Below are 17,457 nucleotides of genomic sequence, written 5' to 3'. Positions count from 1 at the left end.
TTAAAAAAGAAACTCTACAGTGTGCCGTGGGCCTGTCACACACTGGGTTACTGTGTGATTTTATGAAGGAAGTATAGTCAGATTAAGGAGTAGAGCTTAAATGCATAGTTTGAATGTATGAAGTCTTCCTTGTTAGTCAAAAGGGGGGTTTCCCCTGTTGGGTAGAAGACACAATTTTAGATGATATGTCTGGATGACTGGCAACACCTTCCTGTAAACCACAGTAAAAGCAGTAGAGTATTTCCTCATAGATGTTCCTTAACCAGAGCTCCTGGTATGACTTGACACACAAAACATTGCCTATAAAAACAGGTGTCAGAGGTGAATCATTTACTCAAAAGAGCTGTTCATCAAAGGAATAGGTAAGAGAGATGCTTTATGAAATGATTTCAGTTATTAACGATTGATCCTAGATAAATGGGGAAAAAAACAATTTAACATGAGTTGTGATGATATCAATATTTTTATTTATTTATTTTTTTGCATCTAGAGACAGTTAACCTAATCGGTGCTGAGAATGGCTGTTATTATTCTCTCCCAACCAGGATTCTTCTGCTTTCCAGAGTGAAAATGGTGGATTATGAAGTGACCATACACACTGGAAATCGCGCTTGTGCCAGCACAATAAACAGTACCTACATAAAGCTGGTGGGCACAGATGGGGAGAGCGACCGCACGCAGGCTGAAGGGCCTTTATCCTTTGTCACAGGACCAGTAAGTCTGAAACATCCTTTTCTAAATGTAAAACACGCTTCCTCAACTCTACCTTCATGAGATTATACAAAGGCACATTTAATACAAAATTATTATTTACTGGTTTAACAGTTAGTTGTCTAATAGAAAACAATATGTATTTTATAATGGTAGTCATGGGAGTCACAGCCATTATACCAGGTGGCACTTTTTCAAGTGATTAGTTTCGTCCCCCCTACTTTTACCATGTTGAAAATGGGTCAGTCTATTCACTCGGTGCTCTTTTCAGAGCACTGTGTCTGTGCTTAATTAGCTATTTAATCAATTCCACTTAAATATTAAGAGAATGCCCAATTTAATTCATTAAAGTTTCAACTCCACACGTTTTCACTGCTACTACTACTACTACCTTACACCGGGACAGACTGACACAGAGCACACACACAGTGACAACTAGTCACTGAAGTATCAATGCCAGGCAGCTTAGTGAAGCACAAAAAGCCTTAAACAAAGAGAGTAAACTTGACAGTAAGAAGGGAAACATGACAGGAAAGAGGAAAGGAAGATGCCAAATGAGACTGAAACAGAGGGAGAAAAAGAAAGGGATGAAATGAAGTGGTAAAGAAAGAACAAGTGAACTAAACAAAACGAGATGAAAGGTATGAAGGCAGGGAGGAGTGCAACTATTACATTAGATGAAACAACTGGGCATGTTATAATAGTGTTAGGTTGTGATATTTATGAAATAGAAAAAGCAAAAGACATTGATCCACATTAATTTAGATATTTCATTCAATTTATTTTTGGTGCTATTTGTTGAGTTTTAAGTTGTTTTTCTATTTGAGATGGTAGCAAATTTGTATCCTGAGCTAAAAAAATGACAGTAGCCTATATCATGAGCCTGAGCCATTATAAATGAGTCGTCCAGTAATGGGTTTGATCCTCTAGTTCCCCCGGCTACATGAAGTATCCTTGAGCAAGATACTGAACTCCTCCTGATCCTCCCTCCTGCTCCTGATGAGCAAGTTGGCAAGTCGTACTCTGTCATCAGTGTGTGAATAGGTGAATGTAACAAGTGCTGTCAAGTGCTTTAAGCAGTCAATAGGGTGTGACTGGAAAAGAGTCAACCAAAGGAGAAATATCGTGATTCCTTTTATAGACAAAAGTGGTCAAAAGTGAACTACACCAGCAAATCACATCAATCAATACACCCAGGTACTATATGTGAAAGAAAATTCATATTCACAGTGGTGACCTGGATATATCAGAGCTTCAAATTTTAAAATCTATCATTGTGACTGTAAAGATAAAAAATGTCATCAATAAATCTACACCACATTTTAATGTTGTCACTAAAGTGATATATAGTGTAGGGAGTTAAGGAAACTTTATCTTCACCTTGATGTTTTCAAACCATTTCTGTCTTTACAGACGTCTTCTTTAACCGTGTCCTGCCCTGAATCCATTGGAAAGCTGGTTCTGATAGAGATAGACAAACAGGGTCTTCAAGTGTTCCCTGACTGGTTCCTTGCCAAGGTGGAAGTAAAATCCCCTGAGAGAGACACCTACACCTTTCCCATCCACTGCTGGATCACTGGCAGCAAGGTGCACTGCTTCCCAGAGGGAACAGGTTTGTGGTAATTTGCTCGTCTGTCCCGTATGCTGATTACTGTAAGAAGTCAAAAAAGGAAAACAAGTTTTGAAAGCTAGATTATAAGGCGGTTTACAAGGAGTAAATTCATGCATTATACAGTAATGTATATATCAACAAGTTTAAACCTTGTTGTGGGTGTTTGTTGAAGCTTGGAGATTCTTTGAAGGCGAGAATCATGTTGACAGGAGTCTGGAGGAGCTGAAGCAACGAATGGAAGACTATCGGTGAGAGCTCAGAGTTTTCATACAGTTGAGCTTGTACCCCAAAACTAACATAAAATACTTCCAAACTTGCTCCACCTTTGGCTGAATACATTTATGACATATGATGATAAACTAAAAATCATACAACATTGTTTTCCCAGCTGGAAAGTGTATCAAAATGGGATACCCCACTGCATAGAGGCTGAAAGCCCTGATTCTTTGCCTCCTGAAGTCCGCTTCTCCTTCACCAAGTCTACACAGTTTATATTCACTGCAAAGACAGGGTAAAGTCCACATATTCTGTCAGATATCTATCTATATATCTATGTACAAGTCCCTCTGCATGTTTATAAAAACGATTTAATGTATCATAATTAAGTCTATTTGCTTTAATTTTCCAGGGTGATTATGCTGAAATTGAAAGGGCTGGCTGATTGCAAGGAGAAGTGGAAGGATTTTGATGGTATCAGTCGGTCGTTCTGGTACAAAAATCCAGTATCAGGTATTGTACTTTGACAGCAGTTTAATGGAATGCTTGATACTGTATTCATAATAGTATACAGTCAACTGTATTCATTCATCTATTATGCTCCAAAAAATACGTATAACTGTTTTCATTTTTGAGATGAGCCATGGGTTTTGACTGAATGCTTAGTAATCTATTGCAGGGGCGCTCAAACATTTTTCCCTTTGAGGGCCAAAATGAAAACTCAATGGTGGACCACAGGGAAAAAGCACTTGTATTGTTCTGTTATGATGCAAATGGTATTATAAGGAAACCATGAGAGACAAGTGAGAAGAAAAGAACAAGTCTGATGATCTACTTGATCTACGCTGATCCAAGTTGTTTTCTCTCCTGTGTTTAAGACTTAAGAACAGGTTAAGAACAGTGCTCAATCAAGTCTGTGACTCTGATTTTTGAGTAAGAAATTGTTTTCCCATTTTTGTTTCACATGCAGTGCACACCTAAACTAATAAAAGTGTTAAAACAAGGTTGAAACTCATTGACATTAATCTCCTTCATTTGCCAGAGTACGTCCAGAAACATTGGAGGGAGGATGCTTTTTTTGGCTACCAGTTTCTGAATGGCGTCAACCCCATGTTGATCAGACGTTGTACTAAGCTGCCCAGTAACTTTCCTGTCCCTGATGTTCCCTCTCCCTGTGGAGAGTGTAGCTTGAAAGCTGAAATGGAGGTGATTGTCTTGACCTTGGTGGCCTTAGTATTAGAGTCATGTTGTGACCCATGACGATTAAATTTGGCATTGCATGTTGCATTTACATGTTTGATATATGTAATAGCAACACTGAATGCATGTGAGTCAAATCATTTTTCATCCTCGCAAATATTTCCAACAGAAAGGCAACATATTCCTGGTTGACTACAAACTTTTGGATGGAGTGGAAACAAACACCATCAACGGGAAGAAGCAGTTCTTGATGGCTCCCCTCGTGTTGCTCCACAAAACCCCTGATGATCAACTGATGCCGATCGCTATTCAGGTGAGATTGGCAGTCAAATATAGCCAATAATAAAGCAAGTCATGTATATTTACATGGCATACAAGCATTGATGAAATTATGAATCTCCACTTCAACAGTATTTCAAACTGAAAAGACAAACATGCCAAGCACAACAGATATGTCGCGAATATTCTAACAAACAAAAGAAACCTTTATTGATACTAGTAATGTATTGAATTGACTAAATGAACTACCTCTCCCTTCCTTCTCCTGCAGCTGAAGCAGACTCCAGCAGACGACAATCCCATCTTCTTTCCTACTGATTCTGAGTACGACTGGTTGATGGCCAAGATCTTTGTGAGAAGTGCAGATTTCAACTTGCATGAACTCAATGTTCACCTGCTGCGCACTCACCTGCTGGCTGAAGTGTTCACAGTGTCACTGCTGCGCAACGTGCCCATGGTGCATCCTCTGTACAAGGTAGCTGCGAGGGAGAATACTGAACTTAATGTAGTTGTACTCGTTTCAACTATAGACTTCCACACTGACGCATCGATATTTCTGACTTTGTTAACAAGTAATGACCAAGTTCCTTCTCTCCTTAAGCTCCTCAACCCTCACACTCGCTACACTCTGCAGATGAACATCATGGCTCGACTTGCTCTGATATCAGAGACTGGAGTTTTCACACAGGTATGAAACGACCAACACATCCAGTAGAACATTACGTAATCAACGTTTCTTTATTTTCAATATCATGTGCAGTATTTTCCTCACATATTTGACGTTCCATAGTATGCAGCATCTGGTGGAGAGGGTATGTTCACAATCCTGAAGAGATCCATGTCCTCGATGACCTACAGCTCCCTCTGTATACGAGATGACATTGCTGAGCGTGGACTGCAGGACATGCCGAACTTCTACTACAGGGATGATGGACGCCAGCTTTGGGATATCATCTACAGGTACTGTAGGCAGTTTTCATTACGGTGCCAACCTGTTCATCACAGCAATTTTGGGTTCAGCATCTTGCTCAAGGATACTATCCTTTGATAGAGAGGGGGGGTATGATTTCAGGGGGAATAAAAATGTAAGTTCTGGCTGTACACACAACACTCAAAAGTTTTTCTGTATCAATTCTTGGTGTAAAACTAGGGAACAGATTGAATGTGAAGTTGAAGCAATGTCCAAACAAAAACCGGTAAAATTTCTTTATAACAACATGATTTCCACAAGGTACAGGGATGCTGCCTTGCTTTAAAATTCACTCAGGGATTATGATGGTTTTTGCCAAGTTGAAGCTAAGTCAGCAGTAAAAAAGAAGGAAGTATGTTGTTTCAGCGTTACACAAGAGAAAGGGAAACTCATGTTATTGCCCTTGAGGAACTTAAAATCTCAGCACCCAGTTCTCGCTGATGAATAGAAAACCTGTGTTGGCTGCATCTTCCCATTCAACTATTTTAACCTTCTGCCCCCCCCCCCAAGTGTTGCATTATTTCCCTTAAAACTAACACTTTCGTTATTACATTTCTGCTGTGTGTGTCTTAATCAAAAGAGATACAATGAGTTACCTGTAAAAATGCAGAGGTGCTGGAAGGCATATAGGAAAACTTTGAAGCAAGCCAGGCTAGCTGTTTCCCCCTGCGGCCAGTCTTTATGCTAAGCTAAACTAATTGCCACCCAGCTTATATTCCATCACGTACTTTATGTTCCCTTAATGCCGGTTACTGAACTATTCTCTGATTTAATAAAAACTCTTGTGGCGGTTGAGCCTTTGCCCACAGAGCTCCATTTCTCTGGAAGAACCTTCCATTACACATGCTGTAGTCAAGCTCTGTTGACATTTTCAGATTCACACTGAAAACACATTTATTTTCTCTTCATTATGATCTCTTCTGATTCCACTGCCTGGGAACCCAAATCATTGATCCTTGTTTTAAATTACTCACCTCAACCATGTAGTCTTATAAGCACCATTTCCTGTGTTTTTTGTGTGCTTGAGTGTGTGTGAATGTGTGCGTATTTTCTGATGTATATTGGGTATTTTCTTTTATATTGTGTTTAGCTGTTTTTACTGACTTGTGAAGTGTACAGAGACTCTAGGTGATGTACACTTTATATAAGCTGAAGTTACTCCAGTGTGTATAAAAAATGTCTAGGAATAATAAAACTAGAAATATTCTTCAAAGAACTTTTTACCACATTTCTCAAAGGTTTGTGCAGCAAGTGCTCGAACACTACTACAAGAATGATGCTGAGGTCAAGCAAGACTCCAAACTGCAGAAGTGGATTTCGGACATTTTTGAACATGGATTCCTTTCTCAAGCATGTACAGGTGGGCTTAGCTCAACCCTAATGATGATAAATGTGCACATTTATGTACTGTTTTATTATCAAAATGTGAGCATAATACAACTTTAATCTAGTCATCTGTCTCAGTAATGGATTTCATTCGTTTTAATTCTCAGGAATTCCTCAGAGCTTCACCTCTGTGGCTGAGTTGGTCAAGTTCGTCACCATGGTGATCTTCACCGGCTCAGCTCAACACGCAGCTGTCAACTCTGGACAGGTGAAACTTTTTAATGTTGTTTTCATGCTATTTTTGTGAAATGGGTTGATGAGCTTTAGCAGATTTCTCGAAACTGGAAGGAGAATAATACTTTCTGGCCAAAAACACTTTAGGGTTGAAAAGTTATTCTACAAGCATTTTGTAGAAAATCTTTGAACATCTTGGCAGCATACAGTAAATTGAATGCTCTGAAAAATAAAATAAAAAATCCAGTAACGGTGGCTGTTGCAGGCCTCCAATAAGCTATATGGACGGACAAACTGTCTATTGACCTATGTACTGTACTTACCTGCCTGTGCCCACTATACCCTTTGCATTCAGCACTCATTGCGTGTGACTGGTATCTATGGATGTATTGCCAAAGCTATTAGCAAGCTAGTGGCACAAGAATGGCAGAGAAAGTGCAGCCAAAGTTTTCCCATACTAACATACTAGCTTGACTGCAGTGAGAAGAGTGGCTCTGGAGGGAGGCCTGAAGGGAGAGGTAGTATTTTTTTCGGTTGCCTTTAGAGTAAAATAGACATTAAACAGGGTTTGTTTTTTTTAGAGCAAAGCTACCTTGGGATTGACAAGTTATTATCACAGAGTGTGGTTCTCAGTCATATCCTCCATCTGTAGGAGAGAATTACACCCTTTGGCATGGACATTGGGCTTTGTGACTGTACAAATGTTTTACATGCACAAAAAAGCTGCACACTAAAGGAAAGGGGAAATCATGAAAGCCTAATATAGGCTCTTTAATTAATCATTTGTTAATTATTCATTGCAGTATGACTATGGTGGCTGGATGCCCAACGCCCCCACCTCCCTGCAACGTCCTCCACCAACCAAAAAGGGGACAGCAAACGAGGTCACGATGCTGGAGACGTTCCCTGATGTCAACACAACAGTTCATGGAATGGCCACCACGTGGATACTCAGCCAGCAGTCCTCTGACTTTGTAAGTGACAAAACATCATGAAAAATTACATAAACAATATAATTTTTTAAGTTGTGTAAAGTACTGTCGGTCAATATTTAATCACAGCCAAAATAACATCTTGCTCACTTCCTACAACTGTACATTATGTTGCCAATAGTCAATGTTTGATAAACATTTAAATATTTGCTGAAATGTTTTGTTTTTTTTTAAATGTATGATGGATCTCATCAGGTCCCTCTTGGCAACTATCCAGAGGAGCGTTTCACTGAGAAGATTCCCCGCAAGCTGATAAAGGAATTTCAAGGAGAGCTTGAAGAGTTAAGTGTGGCCATTAAAGTCAGAAACAAGAGTCTGAAGGTCCCATACACGTACTTGGATCCGACAGAGGTAGAGAATAGTGTGGCCCTCTGAGTATCAGGTGGTGTGAGCTCCTCAGCGCCGGGTCAAAATCAGGTTCATGTTGACAAAGTGGGAAACCAAATCTCTTTTTTACAGCCTACTTAATTTAATTGTGGTAAGAATATGCTGTTTTAAATACTAATCCACATCATAAATCATATTTTGTCAATGAATATGAGGGCATTTAATCAAAATAAATTACTGGAGGAAAGATAATCTTTTGCATTATGATTGTAACGCATTTGAACTGTGCCTTCTGGCTCTTTGTCAGATCACTAAATTTACTATATGTTGTTAAATGTAGTGTTAGCAATGCACCAATTTCATTTTCAGGTCAGTGTGAGAGTTTTTACTGTGTTTTGCTGTCATTTACAGTCCTTTCATGTTTTCTAACACCTTTCTGTGTGTTTCACCGTTGGAGCAGTGTCCAGACAGAAAGTGCGAGCCGAGTTGAAAACTCGTTACTTGAGTTGACGACAGGATGTGTTGTAATCTGTTGCACCTGTTTTCTTTTAAGGAAAGTAATACCCAAAGCAGTCATTCCTTTAATCAGAGAAAATATTCATATTTAAGAAGCTGTAATCAGAGAATTTTGACCTTTTTTCCACTAAAAAATTGCTCAAATTAATCGATTAGCAAAACAGTTGGCGATTAATGTCTTACCTAATTAACTAGTCGCTTGATTGATGCAACTTTACAACATATGTTTATGTTCTTAAAAGGCCAGATAGGGATTTAGATCATATAGATTACAGGTACACACACACACACACACACACACACACACACACACACACACACACACACACACACACACACACACACACACACACACACAGCATACATTGAAGAGTATTTTTTTTAAACTACACATTTGCCCATTTTAATGCCCATTTATATTATCTTTAATTTAGCACAAAGTATTCACATAAAGATTTATATAGGGTCAATTTGTATATTTAAAGACCTGGCAATCAATCTGACTGTCCTGTCATGTTCTGTGTTTTGACTTTTGGTGGCATTGCTTTAATAAAACCAGATATATCATCTGTTGTTGTTGTTGTTGTTGTTGTTTCAATTTTTAATGTCATTGATTTTAGGCTGCAGAGCTGCAGGTACAGCTTTTTCAATGTTGAGAACAGAGTATGAAAACTTTTACAAACTCAGAGGTATTTACTAAATATTCAAACAGCAGCAGTTCCAAATCTGAGCAGAGACATGATGAGTCCTTGTGCGAGGGCTGCTGCTCAGTTTCAACTGCACGATTTAACTAATGTACGCTCTCGTGCAGTATACTTGAACACAGTCAACTATGGCACTTACATCCCTGAGTACACACAGTGATGGTTTGAGTGTGCGGGTTCTTTGGTGGAGCAGAACTTGTTGTAAATGTGAAAATAGACCCTAACCCCATGCAAAACAAATTTAAAAACACACAATGTTATCTGGTCAAAAAACAACAACAACAAAAAAAAAAAACAGTATAATAAATAGAACTAGGAGGAAAGAAAGATGGATGAGGGAGGGAAAGGTCAATCATGATAACATTATAAGAGCTCATTGGCTACTTAATAACATGTTTGTAAAGGCAAATGTGCGGATGAAAATATGTGTAGGACAGAAAATATACCAAAAAACAGACAATTTGATGAATAGATGGTGTTTGAAGTGCAATCATGACACTGGATATCCACATAACACAAAGTCTAAGAGACTACACTCTGTGTCCGTGGTGCATGCCAAATGCAGGGCATCAGTCTGTGTAGTTGATTCAACAGCCCAGATCCCTGAAAAAAAAGTGGGTGGCTCAGGCAAAATGGAGAGTTTGACAAAGTTTTACTTTACATGCACCATTTTACTACATAATAAGTACTTTTACTTTTGATACTTTTATAAAGGTGTAGCCTGGCATCACCAGACAAATTCTCAAATGCGAATTAGTTTTTTAACCTCTCAGTTGATTTTCAATTTTCAGACCAGAATGCCTCTGTACGCAATTGGATAGATCTGAGCAACATAAACTGGCAGCAGAACATGCACAGCTAAAAGCATAGATGAAATGTAAGCTTGTCAGCTCCTGCTGAATAGGAGCATAGGGAAGCTAGCTAGGTAATATAAATGTTGAAGGGGCTCAGTGAAACGTGCGTGTTGTGCTAGAACTTACATGAAGTCACATCCCTTTAAGCCCCTTAAATACAAACTTGCGGCCTGCTGCTGTGTTATAATGTTCAGATACTGGATGCACGTGCCAAAGCAAATGAAGCATGAGTTTGCTGATTCCTCTATTCCACCAGCCAATGGTGTCCTTTTAATATGTAAGTAACTCAACTCTGATCAGGAAATGGCACACGGTTAAGATGGTCAATCATTCAACTGAAACAGTGAGGTATAAAGTTGCTTTCAGTAGAATTTACCTCAGGAAACCTGCTTCAACTTGAAGCGTTATGTTTCTTCATCCAAACACGTAGTTAATATGTAAACGATCTTAACTTATTTTCATGAAAGGAGAATCAACTTGGGGAGCTGATTCTCAGCACAGTTGACTTATTTGTACTGACTGAACACTCCAGATTGAGTCAGTGGTGATTTGTTTAATCGAAAGAGCCGTTCATCAAATGAACTCGTGAACAGGTAAGAGAGATGCTTCATGAAATAATTTCACTTCGTAATGATTGGACTAGATTTAGATAAATGGAAAAAGATCAATTTTACATGAGTTGCTATGATATTATTTTGCGATTTTGTTCATGTATAATGAAAGTTAACTTAATTGGTGGTGAGATTGGTTGTTATTATTCTCTCCCCATCAGGATTCTTCTGCTTCCAGAGTGAAAATGGTGGATTATGAAGTGACTGTTTTCACTGACAATCTCGACCATGCCACTACTTATAACGATGTCTACATTAAGCTGGTGGGCACAGATGGAGAGAGCCACCGCACCCAGCTCAGAGACTACAAAGGTCCATTAGCCTTCATCAGAGGAGCAGTAAGTCTGAAATATCCTTCTCTGAATGTACAATAACCATCTCAGACTCATATGTACATCACCAAGATATGTGTTGCAACGCAACTTTTCAACCTATGGCCACAAATGATACAGAAAAATCTCCATGATGAGCTCCATAAGATGGTAATTTTGCTCAACCTTCTACTTTTAGTAATTGTATGTCAATTATTGTGATGTTACAGCTCCGTTCTTGGTTATCAAATAAACTTTATTTTCATCTTGATGTGTTTGGCAATTTCTGTCTTTATTCCAGGTGTCTAGTTTTACCCTGTCCTGCCCTGTCTCCATTGGAAAGCTGGTTCTAATAGAGCTAGACAAACAGCGTTTCTCATTGTTCCCTGAAGAAGACTGGTTCCCTGCCAAGGTGGAAGTAAAATCCCCTGAGGGAGACACCTACGCAGTCCCCATCTACCGCTGGATCACTGACAGCCAGGTGAACCGCTTCAGAGAGGGAACAGGTTTGTGGAAATTTACTGTCTGACATCCTGTAATCCTGTATGCTGTTCACTGTAATGAGACATTCAAGAAAGAGTAGTTCTGAAAGCTAGATTATACAGAGATGCATAAGGAGTAAATTCACTCCAACATACTGTATATACCAACAAGTTTAAACTTTCTTGTGGTTCTTTCATTAAGCTCTGAGAGTCTTTGATGACAACCATCATCTGGGCAGGTACAGTCGGGAGAAAGAGCTAAAGCGGAGAAAGGAAGAGTATCGGTGAGAACTAACATGCATACAAACCTGCTGCACTTTTTGGTTGTATATACCTTTGGCATATATACATATATATATATATATATATATATATATATATATATATACATATATGCTTTAATGCAGATAAACTGGTATCTAGACTGTCCTCACTACTCTGCTCTATTTTTCCCAGCTGGGAAGTGTATAAAGAGGGAATACCACACTGCATAAAGGCAAAAGACCCTTGTTCTCTGCCTCCTGAGGTCCGCTTCTCCTTCACCAAGACTATACAGTTTGCCTTCACTGCAATCACAGGGTGAATTCCTCAAATTTTATTTCAGCTTTCAGCTCTCTAGACCTAAAACTATTTAATGTATAACAATTACGTCTCTTTTTTGTTCTGTATACCAGGATGATTGAGCTGAGACTGGAGGGGCTGGCTAATTGCAAGAAGAAGTGGAAGGATATGCATCATCTTAATCGGGTGTTCTGGCATAAAACTCACATGGCAGGTACTGAACTATTATAGTAGTTTAATGGAATATTTGATACTGTTTGCATAGTAGTATACATTCAGCTGTATTTGTTCAATAGTCAACTGTATTTTATCATGCTGACTAAGTTTTTTTTATAATTGTTTCTACTCCTGAGATAAGTTATGAATTTTGACTGAATGCTTGATAATCTATTGGCTTCTTTACTTGGCTCACTAAACAGAAAAATTAAAAATAAAATGAGTGTGTATCTTGGTCTTATCTGTTGGTAACAGTACTTAATTGCATATAATCAAGACTGACTGAGAAATGACTGCAACAACTAGAAACACTGTCCATCATGTCTGTCACTCTGATTTATGCGAAACAAATTGTTTACCATTTTTCTGTTTCACATACAGTGCACACTTAGACTAATAACAGTGTTAAAACAAGGTTGAAACTTAGTGAAGTCAACTCCCTCTTTTCCCAGACTATGTTCAGGAACATTGGAAGGAGGATGTGCTTTTCGGCTACCAGTATCTAAACGGCATCAACCCCATGTTGATCAGACGCTGTACGGCCCTGCCCAGTAACTTTCCTGTCACTGATGACATGGTCTTCCTCCGTGGTCAATCTAGTTTGGAAGAGGAAATGAAGGTGATTGTCGTGACCTTGATTGATCTTAGTATTAGAATCATGTTTGTGAGTGCAAGTCTTTTCTCATCCTCCCTAAATGTCCAACAGAAAGGCAACATCTTCTTGGTTGACTACAAACTTTTGGATGGAGTGAAACCAAATGTCATCAATAGGAAGAAGCAGTACTTGATGGCTCCCCTGGTCCTCTTGCACAAAACACCTCAAGATCAGCTGATGCCAATTGCTATTCAGGTAAGATGGCGACACAAATATAGGCAATAATAAAGCTGCGAGCTAGAGGCTTGATAAGATTCAAACTGTAAGTTTGATCCCCTGCAACAGGAAGCATCCACCTTGTTGAAAGTGTTTTTGAAGCAAGACTCTGTATCTATGGGCCCTATTGAAACGATCTATGCGCTTGGTCTAAAGCGCATGGCGCAAGTGCATTCAGGCACAGCACAAAGAGGCTGTGCATGTATTTAGACTACTGAAGCAGCTGTCCTTCTGATAAATCCAGAGCTCCATCAAAGCTGTCTAAAAATATTTAATTTAGAGGATAAAAGTTTAATTATGTTTCCTGTCAAGTTAATAACTGGAGCTCCTAGTTTTGCTGCTTAAATGTGCCACAGTACACGTTTAAAATCACTAAAAGCATTAATGATAAAATAAGAGTGTATGCGGCGCACAATGTGAGCCTGCCTGTGTAGGAGCATCTTACTGTCTGAACAATGCGCTCTTCAAATAGCAGGAAAATACTGTGTCTTTGACCAGTTTTGTTGGTCTATGGCGCAGTTGTTTTCTGCTGTCTCAAAAGAACAGTGCGCCATAAGAGCGCCTGACCTCATTTTAAGAACAACATGCCCAGGGGTGCACAGATAGGTGCAGGTACATTTTGCTGTATCTGTTTTAGAAAAATCTAAAACATTATTGACCAGTCCTGGTGATGGATCGAATGGACTGAATGAACCACACCCCCCTTCCTTCTCCTGCAGCTGAAGCAGACTCCAGCAGACAAAAATCCCATCTTCTTTCCTACTGATTCTGAGTGCGACTGGTTGATGGCCAAGATCTTTGTGAGAAGTGCAGATTTCAACTTGCATCAACTCAATGTTCACCTGCTGCGCACTCACCTGCTGGCTGAAGTGTTCACAGTGTCACTGCTGCGCAACTTGCCCATGGTGCATCCTCTGTACAAGGTAGCTGCGAGGGAGAATACTGAACCTACTGTAGTTTTAGTCTATTTAACCTGCTGGTTTTTGTATCTTGTAAGTATTTCACACTGAAGCATCAAGATTTCTGACTTGGTTTACAATTAATAGTGTTAATAACAAAGTTCCTTCTCTCCCTCAGCTCATCATACCTCACACTCGCTACACTCTGCAAATAAACATCATGGCTAGAAGTCTTCTGATATCCAAGACAGGAGTTTTCACAAAGGTATATAAAGACCAACGTGGCCAGTTGACCAATTTCATCTACAGTATTCCTCTCTGGCTGCATTCCTCACATATGTGACTGATCCCTAGTATGCAGCATCTGGTGGAGAGGGTATGATCACAATCCTGAAGAGATCCATGTCCTCGATGACCTACAGCTCCCTCTGTATACCAGATGACATTGCTGAGCGTGGACTGCAGGATGTGCCAAACTTCTACTACAGGGATGATGGACTCAGGCTTTGGGATATCATCAACAGGTACTGTATGCATTATGCATTATGATCTTAGGTCTTAGCTACATGAAGTCACTTAAAGTCTTTATACTGCTTGACAGTGTAAAGACTAAGACAGTGGTAGAGTTTGTTAGAATATATATGGAGGCCATGAAATAACAACACAGCTAAAAAGGCTGGTAACATCTATTTGAAATGGCATTTACACAAGCCCGCAGGAGAGCCAGACTTTAAAGCCAATTTGACACAATGACCAAACTGATTACAACATCAAGTGGTGAACACATGTGATGTAAGCTTACAATGTGAAAGAAACGGCTGTAAAAGGGATGATTACATTTTGAGCATCATATCTCCTATGGAAACTGTGTATTTCTACTGCAGTGTGTATAAAAATGTGTAAGTCAATTAGGAATGTGTCATACTGAACTTAAACACATTTCTCAAAGGTTTGTGCAGGGAGTGCTCAGCTACTACTACAAGAGTGATGCTGAGGTCGAGAAAGACTCCGAACTGCAGAAGTGGATTTCGGACATTTTTGTCCATGGATTCCTCTCCAAGGAAAGCACAGGTGGGCTTTACAGAAAAACTCAACCCTAATGATGATAAATATGCACATTTATGTACCATTTTATTGTCAAAATGCAAATATAAACCACATTTTAATGTAGTTATCTAATCACAATATTCTGTCTAATTCTCAGGAATTCCTCAGAGCTTCACCTCTGTGGCTGAGCTGGTCAAGTTCGTCACCTTGGTGATCTTCACCTGCTCAGCACAGCATGCGGCTGTCAACTCTGGACAGGTGAAACTTTTTAATCTAAGTCTACAGCCATGCTTAATGAGGCTGTACTTTGACACAGTCCTGCTTTGAGCTAAATGAAACAAATGCTAATATACTCAGGTATGATGTTTACTAAGGTCACTATCTTAGTTTACATTTGGTATAAAAGCATAACGCCTTGTTTCCACGTATGTACGTGTATGGAGGTGAGTCAACTGGAAGTCCATTCATTCCTAAAGGAATCTATGTGATATCTGATGTGCCTGCGAAACTCCTCAACTCTGTGATATTTTGGACCGGAATTTGCCTCGAGTACATTCAAAAAAATTTTGACTTAGATTTTGCCGTAGATTTCGGAGAGACCATATGACAGTGTGCTAGCTTAGCTATTCGTGTCCCTGTAGTGCTCCAACCTCATGTTTCACATGACGGACTGGCGTGAAACAGACAGAATTACCATTTCACCTATGGCTTAACAGGTGAAGAAATGTTATTTTCTTTCGTTGGAAACTAGGGGCATTATCCGTATATTTACAGATCTATGGACACCAGTCACAAACATTTGTGGAAATTGAGCATAAAACAGTACAACTGAGGCTGATGTCTTAGAGTATGTTGTCGCAGAGTGTGTAACTTTGCAGATGTTTTACACACACAAAAAAGCTAATATAATATGATATAACACACGACAGGAGAGGGAAAAAACCATGAAGCCTAATATGGCCTCTTTAATCAGTCATCTGTCAATCATTCATTGCAGTATGACTTTGATGGCTGGATGCCCAACGCCCCCACCTCCCTGCAACGTCCTCCACCAACCAAAAAGGGGACAACAAACGAGGCCACGATGATGGACACGTTCCCTGATGTCAACGCAACAGTTCATGGAATGGCCGTCGTGTGGCTACTCAGCAAGCAGTCCACTGACTTTGTAAGTGCCAAGACTTCATAAAAAATGACATAAATAATATTTATATTTAAGTAGTCTTTATATAGGTCTATATATCATCACAGCCAAAATACCACCTTTGAGCCACTGCTAAACATCTTGCACGTAGTCCATAGTCTATGTTAAATAAACATTCAAATGATTTTGAAAAAAAAAAACTAATAAATTTATGATCTCATCAGGTGCCTCTTGGCCATTACCCGAAGCACCATTTCACTGAGGAGACTCCCTGCAAGCTGATAAAGGAATTTCAAGGAAGGCTTGAAGAGTTTGAAGCTCACATCAAAGCCAGAAACGGAAGTCTGGGAATCCCATACACATACTTGAAACCAACAGAGGTAGAAAATAGTGTGGCCCTTTGAGTATCAGGTGGTGTGAGCTCCTCAGCGGTGGGCAACAGTCAGGTTCACATTGACAAAAGTGAGAAAGGATGTGCATGTTCTGTTTTTAACTGATAACTGTTTATCTGCATGTGATGCTTTTTATACAGCTGACTTGATTTAACTGTGGTGAAAATGTGCTCTTTTAAATCCTAAATCCACAGTATAAAACTTATGTTGTTAATGAATATACAGGGCATCTAATCAAACTAAATAAATGGGGGACATTAATTTGCTAAATGTACTTAATGTTGTTATGTAACTGACCATATTACTGGAGTCAAAGATATGCTTTTGAAGTAAACTGTGCCTCATGACTTCTTGCCACAATGACGTTTAAATAATTGTGCTATATGTTGTTATATGTATCTATATGTACTTATCACACGGAAAATGCTATGTTAAGTGCAGTCTGTCACCAGAAAAAGACATATTCCCTCCATGGTCCTGTGCTCCGTGAGTCAGTTGTTTCTGTAAAACACCTGTCTGCCCTCACTATACTCACTATAGAAACTCTATAATAATATAATAATAATAAAGAAATGATTCAAAACATCTACGATAGGTGTTTTTCCTCTATAAAAAAGAAGAATTTGGTCCATAATTAATTTCACAACATGAAGCTGCTGCATTGAGAAGTTTGCTCTGAACACACTGTTGCACTTTAAAATGATCCACCTGCCCTTCAGGTTTTTAAAAGCTGTATTTCAAACCGATATTTAAACCAGACTTGGATTAGCTGTATAATCTATATTGTTCAAAAGCTGAAAACAGGCTGTTTTTCATTAAGAAATAAGTTCTCACAGGACATTAATGCTACAAACATATGATGATCCAAAAGAATATGATGTCTTATTCTGTTTCCACAGAACTCAGATATGGAAAATGAAATTTCTTTAAGTAGACTTTTCCTCAAACCGGCTTCAACTGGAAGTTTTATGCTACTTCAACC

General features: G+C 39.1%; 2 protein-coding genes across 2 annotated transcripts; both read left to right on the top strand.

The window, feature by feature from the left end:
• The first annotated feature begins 552 nt into the window (after window positions 1-552).
• On the top strand, window positions 553-7,915 carry LOC140999733 (polyunsaturated fatty acid lipoxygenase ALOX15B-like). Its single transcript, XM_073470254.1, has 14 exons — window positions 553-714; window positions 2,125-2,323; window positions 2,496-2,571; window positions 2,712-2,834; window positions 2,952-3,052; window positions 3,582-3,745; window positions 3,909-4,052; window positions 4,290-4,493; window positions 4,620-4,706; window positions 4,809-4,978; window positions 6,227-6,348; window positions 6,482-6,582; window positions 7,352-7,522; window positions 7,736-7,915. Exons 1-14 carry the CDS (start codon window positions 571-573, stop codon window positions 7,913-7,915), a joined length of 1,986 nt encoding a protein of 661 aa, XP_073326355.1. The 5' UTR covers window positions 553-570.
• A 2,553-nt stretch (window positions 7,916-10,468) lies between these two features.
• LOC140995663 (arachidonate 12-lipoxygenase, 12R-type-like) lies at window positions 10,469-16,936 on the top strand. Its single transcript, XM_073465744.1, has 15 exons — window positions 10,469-10,534; window positions 10,714-10,890; window positions 11,165-11,369; window positions 11,548-11,629; window positions 11,802-11,924; window positions 12,020-12,120; window positions 12,575-12,741; window positions 12,829-12,972; window positions 13,713-13,916; window positions 14,071-14,157; window positions 14,247-14,416; window positions 14,842-14,963; window positions 15,097-15,197; window positions 15,937-16,107; window positions 16,308-16,936. The coding sequence occupies exons 2-15, from the start codon at window positions 10,738-10,740 to the stop codon at window positions 16,485-16,487; spliced, it is 2,010 nt and encodes a 669-aa protein (XP_073321845.1). The 5' UTR covers window positions 10,469-10,534; window positions 10,714-10,737; the 3' UTR covers window positions 16,488-16,936.
• Window positions 16,937-17,457: the final 521 nt, after the last annotated feature.

Source organism: Pagrus major, chromosome 1 (assembly GCF_040436345.1).
Source record: "Pagrus major chromosome 1, Pma_NU_1.0".
Lineage (NCBI taxonomy): Eukaryota > Metazoa > Chordata > Actinopteri > Spariformes > Sparidae > Pagrus > Pagrus major.
The sequence above is the reverse complement of the archived record's forward strand: the minus strand, read 5'-3'. Positions and strand labels throughout refer to the sequence as shown.